Genomic DNA, 24,600 nt, shown 5'->3' on the forward strand with positions numbered 1-24,600 from the left:
GAAATTTGTCTTCCTAGACCTTGGCAAATTTTAATATTCCCATTAAAAACTTATGAAAGCCCTAATCATATTTTAGTGGGTTAGCAGCAATAAACCTGCAGAAGGAAATGATTTTAACCAAATTCTTAAAATAATACTTTCTCCCTGCAGTAAAAGAAATATAAATCCATGGTCAAAACTTGGAAACTATAAAAAGTTTTTAAAAAATAATAAAAATCACCCGTTATTGTCAACATTTTGGTATACGGCCTTCAAGTCTTTATACCTAATTCTTGATGTCAAGTACAGAGCTGAGATCGGACTCTACATACAGCTGTGCGTGCTATTTTTTCCTCACTTCTCCGTATATATCCCCCCATTATTACCAACTCTTCACCAACATTGGTCTTTTTCCATTGTTTTAAAAGAATATTTTCACTGTGGTAAAATACCCATAAAATGTATCATCTTAACCATTTTCTGGTGTGTATTTCAGTAGTGTTAATTACAATCGTATTGTTGCGTGATCAACCTCAAGAATTCTTCCCATTTTGCAAAACTGAAGCTCTATATGCATTAAACAGCTCCCCATCCCCCCCCACCAGCGCTGGCCCACCATTCTACCTTCTGTCTCCATGAATTACATACCTCAGTTACCTCATATAAATGGAATCATGCAGTATTTCTTTTTGCACCTTGCTTATTTCGCTAGAATGATGTCCATCCATGTGATAACGTGTCAAAATTTCATTCCTTTTTAAGGCTGGAATAATATTCCATTTAATGTATACACCATATTTTGTTAATCCATTCATCCAATGGATGCTTGGGTTGTGTTCATATTTCAACTGCTGTGAATATTGCCGCTAATGAACACGGGTCCACGAATATCTCTTCCGGACCTTGCTTTCAATTCTTTTGAATATATACCCAAAAGTAGGATTCCTCGATCATATGATAATTCTATTATTTTTAATTTTTTGAGGTATTACCATATTGCTTTTTATAGCAGTGATACCATTTTACGTTCATATCATCAGCCGTAAGGGTTCTAATTTTTCCATATTTTTGCCAACACTTTTTTTTTTCTGGTTTCTTTTTTTATTATTATTTATTTATTTTAGGAGGAGAGAGTGCATGAGCAGGGGGAGGGGCAGAGGGAGAGAGAGAGAATCTCAAGCAGGCTCCTCACTGAGCTTGGAGCCCGACACAGGGCTGAATCCCATGACCCTGAGATCATGACCTGAACAGAAACTAACCATGTCCTTTTTCAAGATGATTTTGGCTATTTGGGATCCCTTGAGATTTCATATCAATTTTAGGATGGATATTTCTATTTCTACAAAAACCGCCATTGGATTTTGATGGGGATTACATTAAATCTATAATCTGCTTTGGGTAGTATGGCTATCTTAACAATAATAAGTCCTCAAATCCATGAACATAGGATATTTTTCCATTTATTTGTATCTTCTTTAATTTCCTTTAACAACACATCATGGTTTTCAGTGTACAAGTCTTTTGCTTCATTGGTTAAATAAAGTATTTTGTTCTTTTTGATGCTATTATAAATGGAATTGTTAATTTCCTTTTGATTGTTCATTGTTAATGTATAGAAACAACTGATTTGTGTATGCTGATTTTGTATTCTACAACATTGTTTAATTTCTTTATTAGCTCTAATAATTTTTTTGTGAACTTCAGGGTTTTCTACGTAGAAGATCATGTCATCTGCAAACGGAGATCGTTTTACTTCTTCCTTCCAATCTAGATGGCTTTTATTTCTTTTTCCTGCCTAATTGCTCTGACTAGCACTTCAGGCATTTTGTTGAATAAAAGTCACAGAAGCAGGCATCTTTATCTTGTTCCTGTTCTTAGATTTTCCCCTAAATCTTAGAGGAAAAATTTAGTCTTTCACCATTGATATATTAGCTGTGGGCTTTTCATATATGGCCTTTATTATATTGAGGTAAGAAACAGCATTTTTTTTAAAGATTTTATTTATTTATTTGACAGAGGTAGACAGCCAGCAAGAGAGGGAACACAAGCAGGGGGAGTGGGAGAGGAAGAAGCAGGCCCCTAGCGGAGGAGCCTGATGCAGGGCTCGATCCCAGAGCACCGGGATAACGCCCTGAGCCGAAGGCAGACGCTTAACAACTGCACCACCCAGGCGCCCCAGAAACAGCATTTTTAATGGCTGCTTAATAACTTATGTATAGCTATGTCTCATATTACTTAACCAACCTCCTCTTGCTAAATTTAATTGCCAGTTTTTAAAACTATAAATAATATTTTGGTGAACACCTTTGTGCAAAAAGTGCTCTCAGAACTTTTAATTATAAAAGCTGACAATTTGGTTCAATAAATATTATTCAGTGTCATCCATGTATCAGGCATGGAGTTAGATTTTAAAAGGATAATCATTAACAAAATATTGCCTTGCCCTGAACAAAATATGGCCTTGCCTACTGGGTAAAATAGATGCAAAACATACCCACTTAATTTCTCTAAAATGTAGTAAGAACCAACATAAGGGAAGACACAGGTTGCCATGTTTACAAAGATAAGTGAAGTTTGAAGAAAGCTCAAATAAATAAATCATGAAGACGAGTTAAGAATTAACTAGGCTCTAAAACAGTGTTGTCAAGCAGAAATAGAATGCAAGTCACATATGTCATTTAAAATTTTCTAGTAGTCACTTTTAATAGAGTAAAAAAGAAACAAAGTAATTTTAATAATTATTTTGCTTAATCCAATATATTCAGTATACTATCATTTCAACATGTATTTGATATTTAAAAATGTAATGAGATAATTTACATGATTTTTCATACTAAATCTTCAAAATCCAGTGTGTTTTAGAATTACAGCGTGCCTTAATTCAGACTAGCCACACTCAGGTGTTGGATAGCTACATGTTGCTAGTGGCTACTCTCGTTTGGACAGAACACCTGTAGAACTTGTAAACTTATCTCTAATGACTGGACACCAATTAGTGTTTGCCTGGGGCCAGCGTGAAGGAAGAGATGAGCTGCAACGGAACATAAGGAAAAATCTGGGTGATCTATATTGATTATAGTAATGGTTTCATGTGTGTGAAACTCATTTAATTGCACACTTTAAATAGATGCAGCTTGTTGTTAAACCTCAATAAGTTGATTTTTTTAAGTCAGCCAGACAATAAAGATGAAAAGACCGTTCAGCTCATATCAACATATTAACACTTTCAATAGACCTTTCCCAAGGGCACGTATTGCATGGTGCACTGGGTGTTATACGCAACTAATGAATCATTGAGCTTTACATCGGAAGCTGGGGATGTACTGTATGGTGACTAACATAATATAATAAAAAAACATTAAAAAAAAAAAAGACCTTTCCCAGCTGGTACTGACTTTTACTCCCCTATGAGAGAACAAATTTCACCCTACCCTGACCATGTCATCAATTTTTATTTCTTTGCCAATCTGATAGCTGACAAGCAGTATTGTATTGTCTCAATTTACATTTATTAATTAATAAATGGGAATTTTCATGTTTATTGAATATCTGAATTTTTCCAAGTTATGTCTAGGTTTGTTCATATCTTCATGATGTTTATAGTAAATGGCTAAAAAAAGAAATAAGGAAAGGAAGGAAGGAAGGAAGGAAGGAAGGAAGGAAGGAAGGAAGGAAATGAATGAAGAGAGGGAGGAAGGGAGGGGGGAGGGGGAAGGAAGATTCCAGCTGCTTGACTATGGGTACATTCAGTATGCGTGACACTACTTATGAGAAGACATATAAAATTGATAAAACTGGGGCACCTGGGTGGCACAGCGGTTAAGCGTCTGCCTTCGGCTCAGGGCGTGATCCCGGCGTTATGGGATCGAGCCCCACATCAGGCTCCTCTGCTATGAGCCTGCTTCTTCCTCTCCCACTCCCCCTGCTTGTGTTCCCTCTCTTGCTGGCTGTCTCTATCTCTGTCAAATAAATAAATAAAATCTTTAAAAAAAATTGATAAAACTGCTCCAAACTTAGAATCTTCCCCCCCCAACACACACACAAAACCCATGAGCACTAGAAAAAACAAGAGGGTTAATGTTACCACAGATCATATAATAAAGGGCTAAGTAACACAAAGCTAGCGATGATTTGTTTATCACTCTTACAAGTTAGAGATGAGGCATGTTGACTATGCGCACCAGTACAGTCTGGTTCTATGTCCCCAACCTCTCCCTACTTCTGTCACTACCTCCCTCAGCATTCCAACATGTCCGCAAGCACATCTGACCCCCTCGGATGTGGTTGGCAGTTCTTGGGAACTCTTCTGGGCTATGTGTAACTTGTCGTCCTAATACCCGTTCCCTTCACACATTCTCATTTCAGTAAACTGAAACCTCAGCTCTCACTAAATGACCACCTAAACATTCTTGAAGAGAATATTCGCAGGCTGCTTCCCCTTCCACCTGTGGAAAAACTCAAAGATGAAGGCGAGACAGACAAGGACAAGGAGCACATTAACGTACGTGGGGGTGAGGCCAGAGCAGAACCAAGAGCTACGGTGGGACTCTACCCTCCAGCCTCCGCCTGATGCTCAGGCTCACCTTGCATTTCAGTTTCTGTACGAACGGTCCATGGATGCTCTAGGAAGGCTGCTGAGGACCATGATGTGGGACAATGTGAAAGCAGAGGACTGCCAAGAAATGTTCAACGTGAGTAGGGCCATTGCTGCAACTGATTCCCACATCCCCTCATCTGTGCCGCAGAGCCACGCTCCAGACTGTATCTCATCGGCTTCACAGGGAGATGTCCAGCCTGACCCTTTAACCCACCGCATAGGGCCAGTCCCCTTAAAAATGGTTTGTGGGAGGTAAGCACCCTGTCACAGAAGAGCCAGAGAATGGGAATGGGTGAATATGACGAGTACTAAGGAAAGAACATTTATTCTTTGACCAACAGCTTCTCCGAATGTGGCTCGTTTCACAAAAAGATTGGGAGAGAGAAAGAGCCTTCCAGATCACTGCAAAAGTGCTGACAAATGATATTGAGGTAAGTAATCCCCGGGAATGAGTAAATGTCATTGCTTGCTAACAACAGGGATCTTGGAGGCCTCTGGAATCCAAAGCCCTGGCATGATGGAGCTCCAGCCCCAGCATGGAGTGCTCCCCACAGAACAATCTAAGAGGTACCTCCGAAGTCCAGGGTGTGGCAAGCACCCTAGGATTAAACTATTTGATTGCCTTTACATGCTCCCTAGCTCACTTTTCCACTGCCCTTAAAGGGAAGGTTCAAAATTCAATTTCATTCTAAGGACCTTTAGGGGAAAAACAAGGGACTTCACACCCAGTGTTGTTGGGACTATGCTGGGATGTCATCAAGCTCCCCCATCACTTTGGGGGTCTCCTTCACCCTGCAGGCACCAGAGAACTTTAAAATTGGCTCACTCCTCGGCCTCCTGGCTCCTCACTCCTGTGACACCCTGCCCACCATCCGTCAAGCAGCTGCTAGCTCCACCATTGGTCTGTTCTGTATTAAAGGTGAGGGAAAGATGAGAAACCCACAAATGAAGAGAAGACACCAGTTTTCTTTTATTCTCGGTTTTCCTCCTTGTCTCTCTCTCTCTCTCCCCAGTTCAGCCATTTCCGTGTTCTAATGCCTTAATTATGTCACAGAATTTGTCTCTCTTTTGGATCTTTCTTCCCCAATGGCTCTGTTTTTCTATTTTTAAAAATAATGATAACACCAAAGCATCATAAAGGTCCATTGAGGTAGGTAAAAATGTTTTGAGACTGTCCAGTTTAAATCAGTGCACACTTGGGCGTATTAGCACGTGGGTTTCTTCAGGAGGAAACTGTACTATTATTATGAGGCTAAGTGATTTTCAAAGTTCTCTAAGAGGGATACCTGTGTGGAGGTTTTTCCAGCTTCCAGAACAGGACCTCTGTCTACTCTCCAAGCATATGTGGAATGGCAATATCAGGAAATGTAAGGAATTTTAAAACCTCAGTCTCACGCTGAAACCAACAAATCAGGGCCTTGGGTCCGGGTGAAATCAGCAGGCACGTCGCCAAGGACGGCCCTGCACTGCGCATGTGCAGCTCTGTGCGGCGGGGGCGGGGGGGGGGGCCGGCCAGGCCCGGCCAGGAACACTGGTCTATGTTTAGTGCCATCTCACACCTGTGTTCCACTCCTCTTTCTTTTAGGTATTCAGAATATGCTTATTAAGTTCTTTCCATGTGTCAGGCACTTCTCTGATGCTGGAGGCACAGAGATATTACAATTCTAAAATTCACATAAGAAAAGTATATTAAAGCCAAAAGGTGGGATTTGGTTGGGGAGAGGGAGAGGTTGGTTATTTGGTCGAAAAGAAAAAAACATTATTTAGCAGAGCCAAAATAGGTATGACCATTCTTTGGGTTATGGGAAGATAATTCATTAAGGGTATATGCTTGTACCAAGCCAGTAAAAAAAATTTAAAAAAACACAAATGAGTCAAGGAAGTAAGAATTAAGGGGCCACCCCAGTAAGAGAAGAAATGTGCCAGAGAGGGACCTCATAGGAAGAGAGGAATTCTAACTCTATTATTGTTCTACCTATTCTTCTTTTAGTGTCCTGTATTTTCCTGAAACATGCAAACTTCAGGTTCTCAAATACTCTTTGTTAATAAGAAATTCCATGCTTCATTATTTATTTTAACCCTTTTCCTGATGGATCAAATAGCATGGCAGAGAGAAAGAATATGATTATTAAATGCCTGCTGAATACAAGTACTAGTGTGATGCTAAATTAAACACCCATTTAAAACTCAGTTTTGAGATGAGAGTGCTAAGCTTAAGAAACTGACCAGCTCCAGAAAGTATTAGAGCTGGGCTGTGAGCCCAGCTGTCTGACTCCCAAGTCCCTGTGTGTTCTACTGGGCCGGGCTGCCTTCCACAGAAGGGTTCAGGTGTTAGTTTCCACAATCACTCTACATCCATAAAACAAACAGAAAATCGTTACTGCTTAGGTCTGAGTTTATTAATTGGTTTCTACAATCAGTGACAAAGTTGCTGATGTTCCTATTGCAATAGTTACCTTTCCGTTTCCATCTTCCCCAAAGTGGCTTACTGGGGAAGAGAACTCCAACAAAGACAGCAGTATGGCAGAATAGTGAGAGCCTAGGCGTTGGTGTCAGGCAGACCAGGGTTCGAATTCTGACTCTCCTGTTTTTAGTCTGCGGATAACCGTGTCCACATGGCTTTATAGCTCTCTGCCTCAGCTTTCTCGTCTGCAAAATCAGGCACGTCTACCTCAGATGAGGTTTATGAGTAATAAATGAGATCATTGTATGCAGAGGATTTAGCCTGGTACCAGCATGTAGCAACTACTCAATACGTGTTTCCGCTAATGCTCACCCTCTCGTCACACAGGCTTTAGTGCATCTGTTAAAGGTGTCCAGCAGCTGAATGAGGGTCATGTCAAAGTATAGTCAACCTCTTTAACCCCTGTCAGGTCTTTGGACTTTTGCCTCTGTCTCCCCTTGTGGATTTTAGGCACTCACCCGGAGGTGGAAAGACTGCAGAGTCTGCAGGAAGGGCTGCGATGTGACGATGTGCAAATCCAGATCAAGATTTCTTCTAAAATAGCAAAGGTAATAGGGAGGGAGGACTGGCCAAGAGTTGTAAAAATGATTCTGGGTTGATTTCCAAATGAGTAAGCTGCATATGCCCCCCTACCAAGGAGAGCAACAGTCTAGCCATTCTTTGTCCTGTCATGGGTTAGCCCTGGGTACATGTGCCTAGTCAACACCTGCTACTGATCATTGCATACTCTGGGAAATCTTATGAACCAAGCATCCGTCTTCAGGATGAGGGAGGCAGTGTGATGGAGTGGAAGATACAGGGCTTTGGAGTCTATCAGGTGATGCTGTGTGCACTTCCTTGAAGCCCATTCTCCTCATTTCAAAAAAAAAAAAAAAAGCATAACCTACTTCTCGGGTTGTTCTGAGGATTGGTCAATGAATTCATTCATTTATTTAATCATTTATTCATTCACCTACTATGCCCTATGCACCTACTATATGCCAGACTTTGTTCTAGACTCAAAGGATAGAAAAAGACAAAACGCCTGCCCTCAGTCATTATGACCATGTACTTACAGAGAGAAGTGAACTGTCTTGAAGACAGGGTGTCTCTTCCTAATTTGTAAAAGCCCCTTCTGAGCTCATGGTGTTTCTGCAAGAAGGAACATGATAAGACTTATATTTCCAAAGCGTCATCTGGCTGCTGTGTTCAGACTACGAGACAGGCCAGCAAGAGTGACATTAATGAGGTCAGTTTGGAGGAAACTGCAAGAATCCAGGTGTAAGATTAAGTGGCTCGGACTAAGGTGGCAGCAGTAAAGATGACAAGAAGGTGACCAGAATAAGGGAGAGAAGCCAGTTAGGGAGGTACAGAAGGAACATATGTGAAACGCCTAAGAAAGTGTCTGATGCATAGTAGGTGCTCAGAAACATGAGCCGCCCCCCTTCCTTTCTTCCTAAACCATCACCCAACCTATGTGAGAAAAAAACCAAAAAACAAAACCCAGATAACCATTAAGTTTGGAGCCCAGGCAAGCATTTGGTGTTACAAAGAACAGATGTGGCAGTCTAGTGCCTTGATCTTGGAATCAAAATGACTCCGAAACTGGTTGAGACATGCACCTACTCATGAAAAGGATTAATTTCCTTTCAAGACAAGTTCTACCAAATATCAGTCATCAGGCCACTTAATGCAGGGTGATGCCAGTTGTAAATAGGAATATTTTCATACCTACAAACACATAATCATGACCATCGTGCTTGGTTAAAGCCCCAGACAATGTCCCTGGAATTCATTTAAACTGCCAACTTTTCACGTCCCTGCCTGCCTTTTCATTAGCGTCCACACACACACACACACACACACACACACACACACACACTCACACACTGCTACACACATTCTGTATGGTTCTTGCACTTAGAGACCAAAATTGCAAAGTTTTTATTTTCTAGGCCTTTTGTTGACTACTCTTAATTTTGAAACATGGAAGTGCAAAAGACAGAACTCATAATAATTCATACTTACGTGGATTTTGTGATACACCTGGTATTGAACACGGCCCTTAGTACATGGTGATGGATTTTCCTCAATTCTCAAGCCTTAGCTATTCTTTGGTAGATGCAAGACATATTTCTGTATATATGAAATGTTTTATATCATGTAAATTGTTGTATAAACCATATACTTTATTTTTCCCTTGCGGGGTGCACTATAACTTTGAAGTTCGGAGAAGAAGTTGCCCCAGCAGGCTTGGGAGTCAATAAATATAAAATGATAAAAGGGCAACTCCAGGAAAAGTCTTACTAGAGTTGCACGGTAATGTCTAGGTCTGTTTTCATATTTTCTATAGTTTCTATGGCCTAGTCATGTGTTAGCTGTTTGGAAATTCCAGTGGTTTCCAATATCCTAAAACAGTAGCCACATGCTGTATGCAGCGAGGTGGTTGATAACATGAATCTTTTGGGGTACATTTTCAGATTGTCAGTAAACTCATCCCAGTTGAAGAAATTCTAATGTTCCTGGAGGAAACCCTGGATGGTCTGGAGAGCCTTAACCCCACCTGTATACAGGCCTGTGGCATATGGATGATCGAGGTCCTGAAGGAGCAGGGAGCAGCTTTGGAAGAACAGGTGAACTGCCGGCCCGTTTGACCACTGAGCAGAGCTCTAACACTTCGGCAGCGCCACATTGGTTGCCGCTTCTCAGCTTGTCCTCTGATGGGCAACAGGCAAGAGCACACACAGTCTCAGCCTCAGCACAGACCTAAGTTCTGTGTTAACTACCAGGCTCATGTTGAGTGCCTGTCTCAGCCTGTTTCAGTTGCCTCTCTAGGATGCGATTTAAAAAAAAAAAAAAAAATTCCCAACTGTCATTCTCTGGCAGCGACCGCAGGTCTGAACAAGGGTATCTGGGTTCTGGAAAACTGGATTGTTAGACCTGTAAGGAGGAGGGTGCCCATGTGGATCTCTTTGGGTTGGCCACTAAGGGCCAGCAGAGTTTCTAATCCCACTGCCACACTACTGGCTGTTCTTCCATACACGGTTAGGGCTGGCTTTCTGGCTTTCTGGCTTTCTGGCTTTCTGCTTCATTGGAGCACTGATTGGGGGAAAGTCCTCAGTCCTTGCTCCCAGCGGGAGAGTTAGGCAGCGTGCCAAAGACTGAGGTCCGGAAGCTTGATTAAGTGCTCCAAACGGGGATGCTCTGGCCTCTCTCTTGAGGTCAGAAGCAGAATCCAAGCAATTCAAAGATTAATAAGGAGAAAAAGAATCTTTAACCCAATGAAGTCGCCTCAAGGGGAATAGTTGAAAGTTATGGTCCCAATATCCCAGGGTCAACCACCCTAAATTAAAGAATTCTCCAATGTATGACCTTTAGAAAGTATTTCTGTGCTAATTACTCTCCAATCATTTTTTTCAAAAACATTTATTTTTTTTAAAGATTTACTTATTTCAGAGAGAGAGAGGGCATGCACGTGAGTCAGGGGAAGGCAGACGGAGATAATCTTAAAGCAGACTCCCCACTGAGCACAGAGCCCAATGTGGGGCTTGATCTCATGACCCTGAGATCATGACCTGAGCTGAAACCAAGAGTCAGACCCCCAACCGACTGAGCCACACAGGCGCCTCCAAAAACATTTATTGAGTGCATACTATGGCAGGCACTAGGCTACGCATGAGAGAATCAAAGGCTCATAAATTTGGAATGTTGTTGTATTTGTGTGTTTAGCACAAAAAGGTAACAATAGGGACCTAAATCCTCTCCCAACATCATTGAAATGGGACTCTGGTAACCACACTTGCCAGATATTTATGTTTAAGGAATTGCAGTTCAGAGGAAATGTTATGTTTAACCAAAACTGTCTATCTGAGGTAAATAAGAGAAGGAGCTACTGCTTTGGCAGAGAGACTTGCCCTTCCCCACATCTAAAATCCAAATTATAACGTCATTCCCTACTGCCCGCAGACTGACACCCAAATTTGGAAGGGCAACTTTCAGTGTTCTCTAGGATCTGGCTTCATATTTTCTGTCAAGTTATCTTCTTTTATTACCCTCGATTTCTCTGTGTTCCAGACGGGACCATTCTCCTATTCCAGAAATCTTCATCATATTTGCTTGGGCCCGTGCTCTCATGCTATCTCTTTATAGAGAGTTTTTTAGAGCAGTTTTCGGTTCACAGCAGAGTGGAGCAGATAGCCGTGTACCTGCTCTCCCCCGCACACACACACACACGCATCCTCCGTCACTATCAACACCCCACACCGGACTAGTACATTCATTACAATCAGTGAACCTACACTTGCCCATCATTATCACCCAAAGCCCATAGTGTCCGTTAAGGTTCACTCTTGACATGGACGAATGTATAATTGCATGTACCCACCATTGCAGTAACATACACAATAGTTTCACCGCTCTCAAAATCTTCTGGGTTTCATCTATTCTCATGATTTTTTTATTTTACATCTTTATCTGTATTCTCCTTTCTGACGAGGATGACTTTCCGCTGCCATGTCCACCTCGCCTTTTGCAATTGCTATATATCCTTCAAGACTCAGACCCGATGTCCCTCCAAAGTGACCTCAGTTACTTCTGGATTCCCCTCCCATCAGTCCTGTGAACCTCCTATATGCCATTTGCCATACACTGCCTTGTGCATGGGCCTTAGTGTATATGGCTAACATTCTTTACTAGAATACTGGTTCCTTTTGAGAAAGGGCTATATCTCATTCATCTTTGGTAAATTCCCCACAATGCCTGGCACAATATTTGGCCTAATGCAGCCTTTCACTAAATATTTGCTACATCGATTTAAGAATAAATACCCAATCTAGCTAGAATCCCCCTGAGTAAGAGATAGGCCATGCATAGAATTGATTATCACTTTTAACCTGGTTTATAATTCATCAACCAGCCACGAATAACATACTCTATGTGTCCTAAGCCATTCATGTAGAGGAAAATGGCGACTTAATGTTTGATTTGGCTTCGTTTTCCTTCTTTTAGCTGTTGGAGATCTTGAGCATGGTTTACCATCACATGCCAGTCCTCAGACAAAAGGAGGAAAGTTTTCAGTTTATGCTGGAAGCCGTCTCTCAGATAGCCAGCTTTCACATGGACGCAGTTGTTGCCAACCTTTTACAGAAGCCTCTGCCCTTCGACAGGTACGTTCTAACTGAGCTGGTCCCTTCTCCCAGGAAAGGCTAATCTGCATTGAGGAAGAATTTGTGGTTTGAGGGAAAGAAAGCAAAAACAAAGGTTAAGAACAATTCACCTAAATAATAATTTCAAAAATGGTGTTTGAATTCCAAAGGAACGTATTTCCAAGTATTTTTCATATACATAGCCTCATTAAATGATGAGATTTAAAAATATATATACCATAGGAATAAACAAGTATTGGAAAATGAGTATTTCTCCTCTTTTCTGGTTGCCTAGAATACACCTATGTGAGCGGTTTCTGCCTTAACGGACTTCAACAAACTAAGTCACCCACGTCCAGAATGCTGGACTGTTAAATAACACATCCTTCTATCTCCAGGCAAGCTAGCATCTCCAACAGTCCTTGAAATTTTGATTAGTCATCATGTGGTTTTAGAGGGGAACAGAGGGAAAAAGCTCATATTCCAAAGAGTTGTTTCTTATCAGCTTCCTGCCTTACCACCCTAGGGACACAAAGACATTGTGGAAGGCTCTGGCTGAGAACATAGCCTCCAGTGGGAAGCTCTTGAGAGCCTTAACGGACAAACTTGAGAACGAATTAGAAGATGACCTCGCCGGGACGGAGGCGGTTTCAGTGAGTTGGACAACCCGTCACATGCCTGGAATAGCGCCCCCCTCCATGGTCTGTCCCTACCTGGAACTTGGTGACGTAGCATTTAATCCTACTTCTTCCCCTCTCATACTCTGATTTTGAATCAACTCCAGCTTAGATTGAACAAATACGGCAGTCACTTTTAGAAGCAAATTTCTCATCATCCCAAAGAAAATTAGTGTATCTGTATTTCCAGATTTGTCTTCAAGATATCCAAAAGCACCCTTGTGAAAGACCTCAATGCTGGGAAAGATTTCACTTAACCTAACCGGTGCCCCCTGGAATTTGGAGCTGCCCAACATGGCAGTCCTGAGAGAGAAACACATTCTGAGTTGAAAAGTTTCCAGACCAATACACCCTTTCTTTTCTGGCTGTTTTTGTTTTTGTTTTGCTCTATTTTGCTTTGTTTTTACCCCGAGTGGGGTCAACTTGGAAAGCAATCCTCTGGGGAGAAAACAAACTTGACCATCAGGCCAGGGAGATGTCCTGCTTGACTGCGGGGTCCTCTCTCCCCTCAGGTGGCCTGTGCTATGTATGAAGTGGTCTCAACAGGCACCCCCATCACCAGCTTGTACCCGGAGGTGTTCACTCTTCTCCTGAAGCTGGTCAGCTGCACCCTGGGCCAGAAAATGCCCACTTCCTCCTGGAGCCACAGGCGGCGGGTCATGCAGCAGGGAGAACGGCAGCAGACCGCAGACCCCTGCAGGTACATGGCCAGGCCGCAGGGCCCTCCCCAGCTGTCCTGATCCCAGGCGCTAGACGAGGTGCTGTGGCAGTCAAGGTCTATGCCTTCTGCTGTGGCCTCCACCACCCACAAGGAAATGAGGCTCCACTGACCTTGAACCCTGGTGCTCTCTTCTTCCCTGAGCCGGGCCCCAGCGCCGTTACCCAGAACGGCCCCATAACGATGCATGGCCGCTCTGCATGCTCCCATAGAGCTCTGTTTCATTATTTTTCTCTCATTGAGACCCTTCACGGAAAGCTGGAATTCCGTGATAGCCAATGCCACCAAGGAAAGAAGAAAAGTAAAAATCGAAGCCATATTTTATCAAACTGAGGACGTCACCCATTGAAGGAAGCAAAATTATTTTGTGTATTATTGAAAAAGAAAGATGCCCAACTAAGCCATGAATCAATGCTTTCTCATACTTTCAAATGTTTACCATATCTTTATTCAAAGAGCTCTTTTAGAATGATTAGGTATAGATTTTGATCCTCCTTCACAATGCTCGGTTTCCCTGTCCTTTTGCATAACTTTTTATTCTGGTGTCAAATCAACCTTTTGAAAGACATTCTAAGAAGCATTTAGGCCCCACACATGTAGTTCTGTTAATAGATGTCACTTCACTGCAATGACAGCAGTATAAAGGGCCATGGCTCCATGCACACACATACCCGTGGTTGCATGGGTCCTTCTGTCTCCAGCACAGGCACTGTCCGGCCAACCATTGCAACACACCATCCATTGTGAGACGCTTCCTGGTTCTGGAGTGCCGTTTTAGAATCAGCAAAGAGAGGAGTTTGCACTTCCCATCCTTTGGGCTTTATTTTCTCATGAGAGGTTGACAAGGTTTTGTGGCATTTTACTTACTAGTTCAGATCATCTCCGTGTCCCCTCTGATCCCAAAACTAAATGTGAGATCAGGCGGCCTGTTTTTCCCTTTGCATGGCGCCCATTCAGCCCGGAGTGAGGGAGCCTTGTGGGGAACAGAGTGAACTTGGGGATTCACAAGTCCTTGCATGGGGTTGGCTTACTTTTGTGGTGCCCACTGTCTCCTTCAGGCTCTCGACGGTGACTCTGAAGTGTGTGCAAACCCAAGCCATGAAAGAAGGCCTTGCCAGGGAATCTGATGAGGGGGACAACTTATGGACCCTCCTCAGCAGTCCCAGTGCCCACCATGTAGGCGTGTGTGCACTAGCCAGGTAACGGGTGGGCCTTCTAGAACTGGACACAAAGGAGAAAACTAAAAATCGGGGGAAAATGCAATGTAGGCAGCTTCGCTGGGAGCAGTGGACTCACTAAGGACTTATAGTCCAGAAGAAAAAACAAAGAAGAAAGAGCAGAGGGAGGTGGGAAGAGACAGTGGGAGCAGCCCAGGCCCCACCACTCCTCCAAAATCTCGTGATGCCGTGAACAGTGTTAGGAAAACTTCACCTAAATTGAGCACTTGGATGGCTATTTTCAAGTGTAAGCATTAGTGCTCTTTCATCAAACATTCCTTTTTAGATCATTTATTTTCCTGAGAGAGAAATAGACCAAAATTTCCTCCTTGTTTGGAAAGAAAAAGTCTCTGTTACAACAGGAGCTTTGCGTTTTCTAGGAGCATGGCGGTGTGGCAACGTGGAGTCATACTGGACATCATGGAGCAACTCTTCTCATCTCTCACCTCCTCCTCGGAGAACTACCGGATCACCGGCACGGCTTTCTTCTCGGAGGCAAGAAAGAGCAGCCCTGTCACTGCTCAGCAGGCTCTCTGGGGCCCCTCAGGGTATTTCTTTCAGGGTCAAGAGTTCAGTGGGAGCTGGAACCACAGAAGAGGGCCCTTCAGGGAAGCTTTGGGAGTGGAGAGATCCAACCACTGCCAGAAATATGGTACCCCAGCAGGGAATGAGAGAGAGAAAAAAAAACCCACCCCCAACCTCTTCCTTCACTCCGGTCTGCAGAAACCATCCCTCCCAAGATAGAGAAGCCTGGAGAATAAATATGACAGGGACAAAACAAAAAGTAATCAATGGGTATATTATTGTTACCTCACACCCTGGCATAAAGGTTGTCCCAGAAGGAACATTGTCAGTAACTCCCATTTTCCCATTTTCCCATTTTTCCATTTAGATTAGAAAACCTCTTCTTAACTAGGTATTGTGGTTCTTGTCACCACGTAACCTCGACCTGTGGGCTGCTCGCCTCTAGAGATTAGTTTCTGCAACACTTGCTGATTGACGCGAGGGTTCCTCCTCCACTCCATGAGCAGCTGGACCCTAGTCTTTCGTTGCAGTTATGATGCACTTGTCACTGTCCTGGAGGGAGGCCACTCCCTTCACTAAAGGGGTGAAGGGGTTGTTTTCAGCTCGTGAAGGAGCCGGTCCTTTGGAAGCATGGGAATCTACGGGAAGTGCTGGTCCTCATGGATCAGAGTGCCTGGGACTCCAACGCCACTTTGAGGCAAATGGCCATCCGAGGACTTGGTAACACAGCTTCTGGAGCCCCTCACAAGGTAAAAGGGGTATGGGGCAGGGGGACATTTAAGTAGAGTTTAAAATAATGATTTACTAACCCACACCTCGTGGCTGCATAGATTAAGTAAAAATCCAAATAGATTGCTACAGTGGTGTCTCTCGGGTTGAAGTATCTGTGACCCTCACAGAATTCCAGTGTCCTTGCCAGGAGTCCCCCACCCTCGTCCACCTGCACGCAGAACAGTTTTCGAGATTAAGAGACCTTATTTCAAAATAGGTGAAGAAGCATAAGCAGATAATACTAGAATCTATCATCAGAGGCCTGTACCACCTGGCCCGCACTGAGGTCGTCTGTGAGAGCTTGAAGGCTCTGAAAAAGATCCTGGAGTTGCTCACAGACCGAGACGTGAGCTTTTACTTCAAAGAGATCGTGCTGCAAACAAGAACCTTCTTTGAAGACGTAAGTGAGCCTGTTCGGGAATCTTCCCTCCCCAGAAGTGAGCGAACAGAGATTCAGGTAGCGCTTGTAGCGGGCAGTGTCTGCCCCGTCTGTGTTCCTGGGCCTTCCCTCTGTGCGTCCCCGGCACAGACATCACTGGTACATCCCTGGGCAGGCTGCTGGCTTCCTGGCTTCCTGGCTCTCCCTCTGCCTGAACGTGTTCTCTGGCCGGGGAATCATGATCGCCCTGAGCAGGGGAGGCCAGACGTGTTGGGGGAGAACCCTCAAACAATAAGAAACAAAAATTTGCAGATAAACTCCCCAGCTTCCTCCCCTGTCAAGGATTGAGCCCCACTTGCCCATAAGGGTAATACACTCACTAGTAGTCCCTTTCTGTAGCTTTCCTCTCTTCCCTGTCTCATTCCCACAAATTATGACGGTACTCAACAGAGAACAAGGGCCCAAATAAAGGCCTTGCCACCTCCAACACTCTTCTCCACATCCAAGCGTTAAAGGTTCAAAATGCTTGTATGTTCATTTAATCCAGGAGTCAGGATACACCACAGCCAGAGGGCCAAATCCTGCCCAGAGCATCTTTTCGTAGATTAAGTTTTCTTGGCACACAGCCATGCTCGTTGGTTACATGTCGTCTGTGACTGCTTTCACACTTCAGCTGCAGAGTTCCTTACTTGTTACAGAAACCATATGGTCCCCAAAGTCTACATTATTTACCGCCTGACCTTTTACAGGAAAAGCTTCTGTAAAACCCCAATCTAGTCAATAGCTTAGAAATCAATTTCAAAAAAAAGATCAGTTAGTGACTCTAGGCAAAGGAAGGACATTTTCCTTTATACCTCCCAGAAAACTAGATTTTATTATTTATTTTTGGTTTATTCATTGTCGTCGGTGTAAAAATCTATTTCCCCTCCAACTTACATCTATTTCTGTGACCGAAACCTGTTTCCTCATGTTGTGTTGTCAGAGGAGATGGAAAACTGCTGGTTTCCTCCTCTTAAACATTAAGGCTTGATTAGATGACCTTTCTACCTTCTACTCTCCAGACTAAAAAGTCTTCATTTCCTCCATTATTCATCATAAACCTAATTTTTCAGCTCTTTAAATATTTTACAAGCCAGTGCCTGCATTGTGTCTCTAGTAGCCTGCAAAGTACTGAATACAACCTCAAGAAAAATTACCTCCACGTCCGATTTTTTCCTATTTATCCACTCCAATTTTTTTTCTTAATCTTGCCCTTTCTTCCTGACTCCTTGGCAATTTGTTTACCCTATAGGCCTCTAGATTTTAGTCTGCAACATATGCCCGCAGTCAATAATTCTCCAGCTCTGTATTTTTCAGTTTCCCTTCTTTCCTTGCTAGCCTAAACCCGCCCTTTGCAAGCAGCTTTCTGCTTTTGTCCAGCTACTTTCTCCAATGTATCTACATGACTTTTCATTCTCATCTTGTCCTCAAAACCGCTTACTTGGCTCCCACTCAATGTAGTGTCTTCTGTAAAGTAACAAAGATGTTCTTTTCTTCATTACACAGATAATTGATGACGATCTTTGACAGCAAAGCGTTGAAGTCACCCCTACAGCTCCCCAACACTTTGTTAGCTGCCCCGGCGTTGTTGTTGGTCCAGTGATGATAATTCTCTTGGATCTGAGCCTCCAATAATCACCTATGAGTTTTGTGGTTAAGATAATGTTTCTCAGTCTTATGCAGAAGAAAAAAATCTGAAGTCTTGCTGGGTTGTTAGGTTAGAACTTTCTCATCCCCAAGAGGTATCAGTTCCATCATATTTGTATAAAAGAGAAGTTTGATAAAACTTAGATCTTAGTAATGACATGCTAGTCATTCTCTGCAGATGCTCTCCTCCCACAAATAAATTGAGCTATACTTTATGAAACTTTGCCCCAATTGTTCTCTATAGATTAAGCCTACAATTCTGTAATCTCCAAATTTCTTCCCTCCTCCCTTTCTTTCAATATTTAAGCACTTTCTTGGAATTCTCAAAACATGATGACACTTCAATGAAATGGTAGAACAGAAAATATGGCTGCCACCCCACATTCTGGGACCTGCTCACTCCTGTCCCCTCACCGACCCCGAGCACTCACCTTACTCTGTATGGCTTCATTTTCTCAACTTGAAACAAGGACGCTAAACTCTAGTATCTCTCCCAGCACCCACAACAGGGTTGCTGCTTCTTTTCTGCTTTTTCCTATCATTCCTTGACCTATCATTAGGTCCTATCATTTGATTTCAGAACATTTAAAATATTTTGAAAAAAGTAAACACCTTTCTACCTTTTTGGTGTTTTCTAATTGGTTTGCTTTCTTTTTCTGTAAGAGACCTTTTAGGGCACCTGGCTGGCTTAGTCAGTAGAGCATGCAATTCTTGATCACAGAGCTGTAATTTCAAGCCCCAAGTTGGGTGTGGGGATTACTTAAAAAGAAAATATTTTATAAATAAATAAATAGAGGTGCCTGGGTGGCTCATTTGGTTAAGTGTCCAACTCTTGGTTTCAGCTCAAGTCATGATTTCAGGGCTGTGGGAGGAAGCATCACTTCAGGCTCTGTGCTCAGCAGGGAATCTGCTTGAGATTCACTCCCTTTCCCTCTGTCTCCCTTCCCCTGTGCCCCTCCCCCGTTCACTCTTGCTTGCTTTTTCTCAAATAAATAAATAATCTTTAAAAATAAATAAATACATAAACCTTTTAAAAATATATCCTGACCTCATTCCCAGTACATTTAAACATTTCTACTTCCATTTCCACTATATGAAGTCATGTCTCATGCATTCATTTACCTTTTCTGGCCGTGTCCCAACAAGCCATCTTTATTTTTTCTGAAAGATCTTTATTAACTTCCTTTTTTATGGCATTTTTGCTTATGTGCCCATTTCTGACATTCTACCTTGCCATCAAAATTAATTCTACTCTCTCTTCTTTTCCTCATATTCATGGGGATGCTTTCCATTGACCCTTGCTTATTGCTAATCCAAAATAATAATCTGCTACTCAGGACGACTTTTCTCTTCATCCCTCTGCCTTTATATGTGTATTTTAAACTAGTCTGCTAGACCTGGGGGGAAAAAGAAAGAAAGAAAAACCTCCAGAAAAATCCATCAGTGTTTGTTTGAACTCTGAACGGTATCAGCAAAATGTCTGGGATAACAGATGGCCATCTCTCTCCACCACCTTATCCTTTGGTTCTTAAAATCATTGCCTTCCATCCTGGACAACAAGCAAGGAAAGTTCCAGAATTTCACGTATGCAAGCATAGAGCTAGGCACTTGTTTGTTTATTCTCTGTCTCTGAGACCCAGAGCTCAAACTTCTGAGCTGCCTTTAATCCTATTGGAAAGTATTTGGGATCTTAGAGAAGAGTCTTGGGCCTCGGGCAATTTTAGATTAAGGGCCCCAGAATTCTAGGATAGTGATGCCATCGGGCTAATCTGTATAAAATACACAATAAGCAGGAACCCTCCCTGCCCTCTCGTTGCCAGTACTCCCTGTTTACCATCCCTGTGGTCTGTGTCCCCAGTAGGGACTCAATGACAGAAACCAAGTCTCCAGCTCTAGGGCATCACTTGACGCCCAGACCCATGGTCATGTAAACTCACGGAGTGTGAGTGCAGAGCTGCTAGGAATGGAAGAGCGTTCTTGGCTCACACAGGCCTTGAGACAAGAGCTCAGCAGCGCCTCCCTCTGCTGCTATGGGACAGGGCAGGGTGGGGGTGGGGGTGGGGTTGGGCGCCACCTGGAGGTGGCCTGTGAGGGGGACTCACCCATGACATGCATCTGTCACCACAGGAGCAGGATGATGTGAGACTGACTGCCATCTACTTGTTTGAGAACCTGGCATCCCTCACAGGAAGAAGGTGGAAGATTTTTTTTGCAGAAGAAATAAAAAAGAGCATGATTTCATTCCTTCTCCACCTCTGGGATCCCAATCCCAAGGTCGGAGCTGTAAGTGGCCTTTGCACAGACCCTGCACCTCCCCCTCCCCCCACGGCTGGCAAGTGCCAGTAAGTCTGGTCTAGCTGGTCCAGAAGCCAGATCTGAGGCCACCTCTCTCAACCAAACCTGAAAACTGCTTCTTCGACCCTAGGTTCTTTCTTGCCCTCTCTCTTTCTCTCTCAGATTGCTCTTCCGTCTTTGAAAGTGGGATGGTGCCAGTACTTACTCTAAACCCCTTGCATCACTGTGTCCCCTGCCCCGTCCCAGCACTAGGCAGCATCCTTCCCTTCCAGAAGGGAAGCGTTCTAGACGGTGACTTGAAACACTGTTTCTTAGGCTTGCCGTGACGTCCTGATCATCTGCATCCCTTTCCTGGGCCTTCAGGAACTCTATGGGGTGTTAGATCATCTCCTAGATGGCCAGGATCTACCAAGGGCCAGGGATTTCTACAGGCAATTCTGTGTGAAACTGGTGAGTATGTCGTAAATGCTGCCTGCAAACGCACAGCCCAAAGTCCAGGCAAAGCCCAAAAAGGCAAACAACACAGCAAGGGATCTCTGACCACAGTCAGAACTGGTTTGAAGGATTGCAATGATTCTTGGTGTCCTCCCCCATTACCCTCCGCTCTCTCCCAAGTCCTGACAAGGATCTGTTCTTCGAGATCCCTGAAACACACCTGTTGATTAGTCCCGCAAGCCCCAGTACTTTTAAATTCAGGTTTGAAATAACCACAAGACATCTCCCAGTAGAAAAATGAATAGCTGTGTGAGTGTTCATGGCCTGTAGTTTCCTTATGTAGGACCTACCGGATGCCAGATTTCACTAAAGGTCACCTCCCACTTGTCCTCTTTGCAATATGCATCTCTTTCAGGCAAAGAAAAACCAGGAAATCCTGTGGATCCTCCACACACACTTGTTCCCCTTCTTCAGCAGCAGCTGGGAGATGATCCGGAGCGCTGCGGTCAAACTCACAGGTGAGGGCACACCCGCTCGCCCTACTCAGATGCGTCTCCTCCTTCCCATCTAGTCTGGCTTCAATGGGAAGCTACTCCACCATGAACACGGGAATGACTGGAATGACAAAAAAAAAAAAAAATGCCGGAAAGGAATGCATTTTGCATCTTGGAATATCTTCCCTCAAAGGAACCTGTTCTCTTTTACAAATGAAAACTTGTAACATCATCTGACTTTCCAGCACCCTCTCTCCTCCCGTCAGACCCTCCCCCTCTTAAGAGCCCTTCATGCCTCTTCTGGTTCCAAGTCATCGTTCCTTCTTTTGCCCAAGTCTACCCCATGCCCGCTGCCATGTCTAAATGCTTCCTCTGCGTCGTCCCTTAACATGAGCCATGGCAAACCTGCTAAGCTCAGCTGAAGCTGAGAGCTTTAGCCACTACACGATACAAGTGGAAAGTGTGTCGGTGAGACAGCGGATCTGGGCTCTGCTGTATGATCCTGGACAATTGACTCAACTTCTCTGTGTTGCCTCTTTGTCTGATCTATGAAATAAGAGGAACATAAGTGAATCCCTGAGGATCCTTCTATTATGAAATTCTAAATTTTATCATGACCCATATTCTAATGAATCCAGCCCACCGCGACCGGGCCTACTCTCTCGGCCACATTTAAGACTGAGTTAAAACCCAAGGATTTCTTATTGGATCGTGTATATGATCCCTCCAGCTACATGGCAAACTTTTTGAAGACAAGGATCCTATCTTACACACCTTTGAAACCCTAACAACAACTGGCACCCCCTGGGAGGACAGGTGAGGGACCACTTCCAGACATGGCACTCAAGATCCCAGAGACATCACCCTGGTATCGCCCTGGGGTCACAAAAAGAGTCCAACAGTTTGCTCATTCACTAGCCAGACCACTTAACTTCTGACCAGGTGCAGAGTCTGACCTGACATGCTTTTCGTGGCCTCTTCCTCTACAATAAAATTAGTATCTGTTTCCCCTGTTGATTTTAGATGCCATTGTTCTCAATTTGACCAACCAGTACATGCAGTTACTAGACAAAGAACAACTGACCACACGTGAGTACCAGCCCTAGTTTCTGCTCAGCATACTGTTGAAGACATGACTTTGAGAAAGAGAAGCTAATGCTGCACTAAGTTCCCTGTTAGCCCCGAAACTGAGAATCATTGTACCTCGTGATTGTCTCTAATGCTCCCTTCATACTGGAATTTCTCCTGAGCATAAAGCAACCCCCAGCTCCAGCCCTTTGCAGGCATCATTCCCAACAGACTGTTATTTTCCGGTTGTCTATAAGCCTACGGATTACAAGGTCAGGATCTTCTCTTCCCCGCTTCAGTGTTAAGATAGATTCTCAGCTTGAAGATCCAAATCCTGCCCGTTGGGATAGAGTGTAAGCATGGGGCCCCACCTCCACGTAGAGCTGACCCTCCACATGGAGCCTCGCCCTGCAGCATAGCTCGAGCCTTGGCTTTCTTCGTTCACTGAACTCCGCTATGCTTTCTGCTGCAGGGCTCCAAGCACTTCGGCAAGACCCCTGCGTCAGTGTCCAGAGAGCGGCCGAAGCTGCCTTGCAGACCCTCCTGAGAAGGTGTAAAGAGCTAAGCGTCCTTCTGTAAACCACCAGGAAATAAACTGCTAGGCTTTTTCTACAACTGACTCCTGTCTTCATCCTCACAACCCGCAAACTTGCAGCACCTTGAGGCAAGAGATGGTGCCTGGCATGGGGATATTGACATGATGGCATATTCCTTGCCCTCCAGGGTCTCCCTGCCGGCTTCCATTAGTAAAAAGTAAATCCCACACATTCACTTGAGGGATAACCTGTGATTTGAGTGCTGCCAGCCACATAGCTTTGCACAGGTTACCCCTCTCTCAGGAAGCTTATGTCCCAGCAGATGGCAAAAAATGACAGAACCTGAAACAATTCTGCTGCCATTAACAAGAGGGCCACTGTTATTTCCACACTTAGCCCTGTCCTTTATTATCTCTGCCAGCCTTGAATTACTACCCACACTCTTTCCTTTCTAAAAAGCAGTCTTATGATGAACTTTAACCTGTGTGTTCTTTCTCAGGTTGTAATTTTTGTGTCGAGACTATGCCAGGTGCTTTTCTACAAAAGACCCACTCGGACATTGTATTAAATCTCATGGTTTCCTTTCTATTGTTATTCCAGAGCATTCCTTCCTTTGAATGGTGTGTGTGTGTCCATGTTTGTGCATGTGTGTGTGTGCGTGCATGTGTGTGCATGGATGTGTTAACCTTCCTCACAGCATTTGAATCGTAACTCCCTACTCTATTTCACAATGCCTACATGAAAGGTTACAAATGTGAAATTATGTACATAACAAGAAGTTTCTAACACAGAGGCTGGCCCTTGTTGAATACCACCACCATCACCATCATTCATTTGCAATGTTATTAAATTCATGCACCCTTTTACAAATTCCTATTACCTATATTCTAATATCTTTATTCTCAACCTCTTTGTGGAAGCATCTTTTGTTCCTACAAGACATTCTAGGGACCAAAGGAATCTTTAGGTCCCAGAATTTGAATTGAGTCCATTTATTCTTTCATTTAACAAATATTTATTGAGTCCCTAAAATTTATAAGGCACTGTTATAGCCACCAGGGTTATGACTATGAAGAAAAAAAATAGAAAAATTTTACCATCATGGAACTTATAGGCTATGAACTCCATGTATAAATTCCAGAGGATGGAGCCAGTCTCCAAGATGGCCTCCGGTGATTCTTGCTTCTGGTATTCATCTAATCCTCTCCCACAATGAATAGAAGTGACCTGTGTGATCAATACAATATTTCAGAAATTACAGAATGTGACTTCCAAGGTAAGGTCATAAATCATATTGAACTCTCTTGAATCACTCTGGGGGAAGCCAGCTGCTATTTGAGGGAAACCCTCAAGCAGTCCAAAAAGAGCTCCATGTGGCAAAGAACCGATGACCCCTGCAAACAACCAGAGCTAACTTGGTAGGCATGTTCATGTGCCATCTTGGAAATGGATCCAAGAACCCTCGTCTGAAGTCTTCGGACGATGAAAGCCTCCGCTGACACATGACTGGATTGTGAGATTAAATACAGAATGCCCAGGGCGCCTGGGTGGCTCAGTCAGTTGGCATCTGCCTTCGGCTCGGGTCATGATCTCAGAGTCCTGGGATTGAGCCCCATGTTGGGCTCCCTGCTCAGCG

General features: G+C 43.7%; 1 protein-coding gene and 1 long non-coding RNA gene across 2 annotated transcripts in view; one reads left to right on the forward strand and one right to left on the reverse strand.

Annotated features, from left to right (window-relative positions):
• The window catches only part of MROH2B (maestro heat like repeat family member 2B), a 57,145-nt gene extending 34,102 nt beyond the window's left edge, over nt 1–23,043 (forward strand). The window contains exons 25-42 of the mRNA XM_002922607.3: nt 4,345–4,480; nt 4,575–4,670; nt 4,918–5,007; nt 5,375–5,495; nt 7,491–7,588; nt 9,500–9,652; nt 12,027–12,184; nt 12,690–12,816; nt 13,353–13,540; nt 14,617–14,757; nt 15,156–15,270; nt 15,903–16,049; nt 16,289–16,471; nt 20,264–20,419; nt 20,747–20,881; nt 21,282–21,384; nt 22,384–22,449; nt 22,901–23,043. Coding sequence (XP_002922653.1) covers nt 4,345–4,480; nt 4,575–4,670; nt 4,918–5,007; nt 5,375–5,495; nt 7,491–7,588; nt 9,500–9,652; nt 12,027–12,184; nt 12,690–12,816; nt 13,353–13,540; nt 14,617–14,757; nt 15,156–15,270; nt 15,903–16,049; nt 16,289–16,471; nt 20,264–20,419; nt 20,747–20,881; nt 21,282–21,384; nt 22,384–22,449; nt 22,901–23,007 — 2,320 coding nt within the window. The 3' untranslated portion in view covers nt 23,008–23,043. The remainder of the gene's footprint in view (nt 1–4,344; nt 4,481–4,574; nt 4,671–4,917; nt 5,008–5,374; nt 5,496–7,490; nt 7,589–9,499; nt 9,653–12,026; nt 12,185–12,689; nt 12,817–13,352; nt 13,541–14,616; nt 14,758–15,155; nt 15,271–15,902; nt 16,050–16,288; nt 16,472–20,263; nt 20,420–20,746; nt 20,882–21,281; nt 21,385–22,383; nt 22,450–22,900) is intronic.
• Nucleotides 19,190–24,600, reverse strand: LOC109490135. The gene is made up of 3 exons (XR_002143378.2): nt 24,062–24,600; nt 21,766–21,906; nt 19,190–21,481 (listed from the first exon to the last, which is right to left on the reverse strand). It is a non-coding gene; the product is annotated as an uncharacterized LOC109490135 (long non-coding RNA).

Source organism: Ailuropoda melanoleuca, chromosome 3 (genome assembly GCF_002007445.2).
Source record: "Ailuropoda melanoleuca isolate Jingjing chromosome 3, ASM200744v2, whole genome shotgun sequence".
In the NCBI taxonomy this organism is placed as follows: Eukaryota; Metazoa; Chordata; class Mammalia; order Carnivora; family Ursidae; genus Ailuropoda; species Ailuropoda melanoleuca.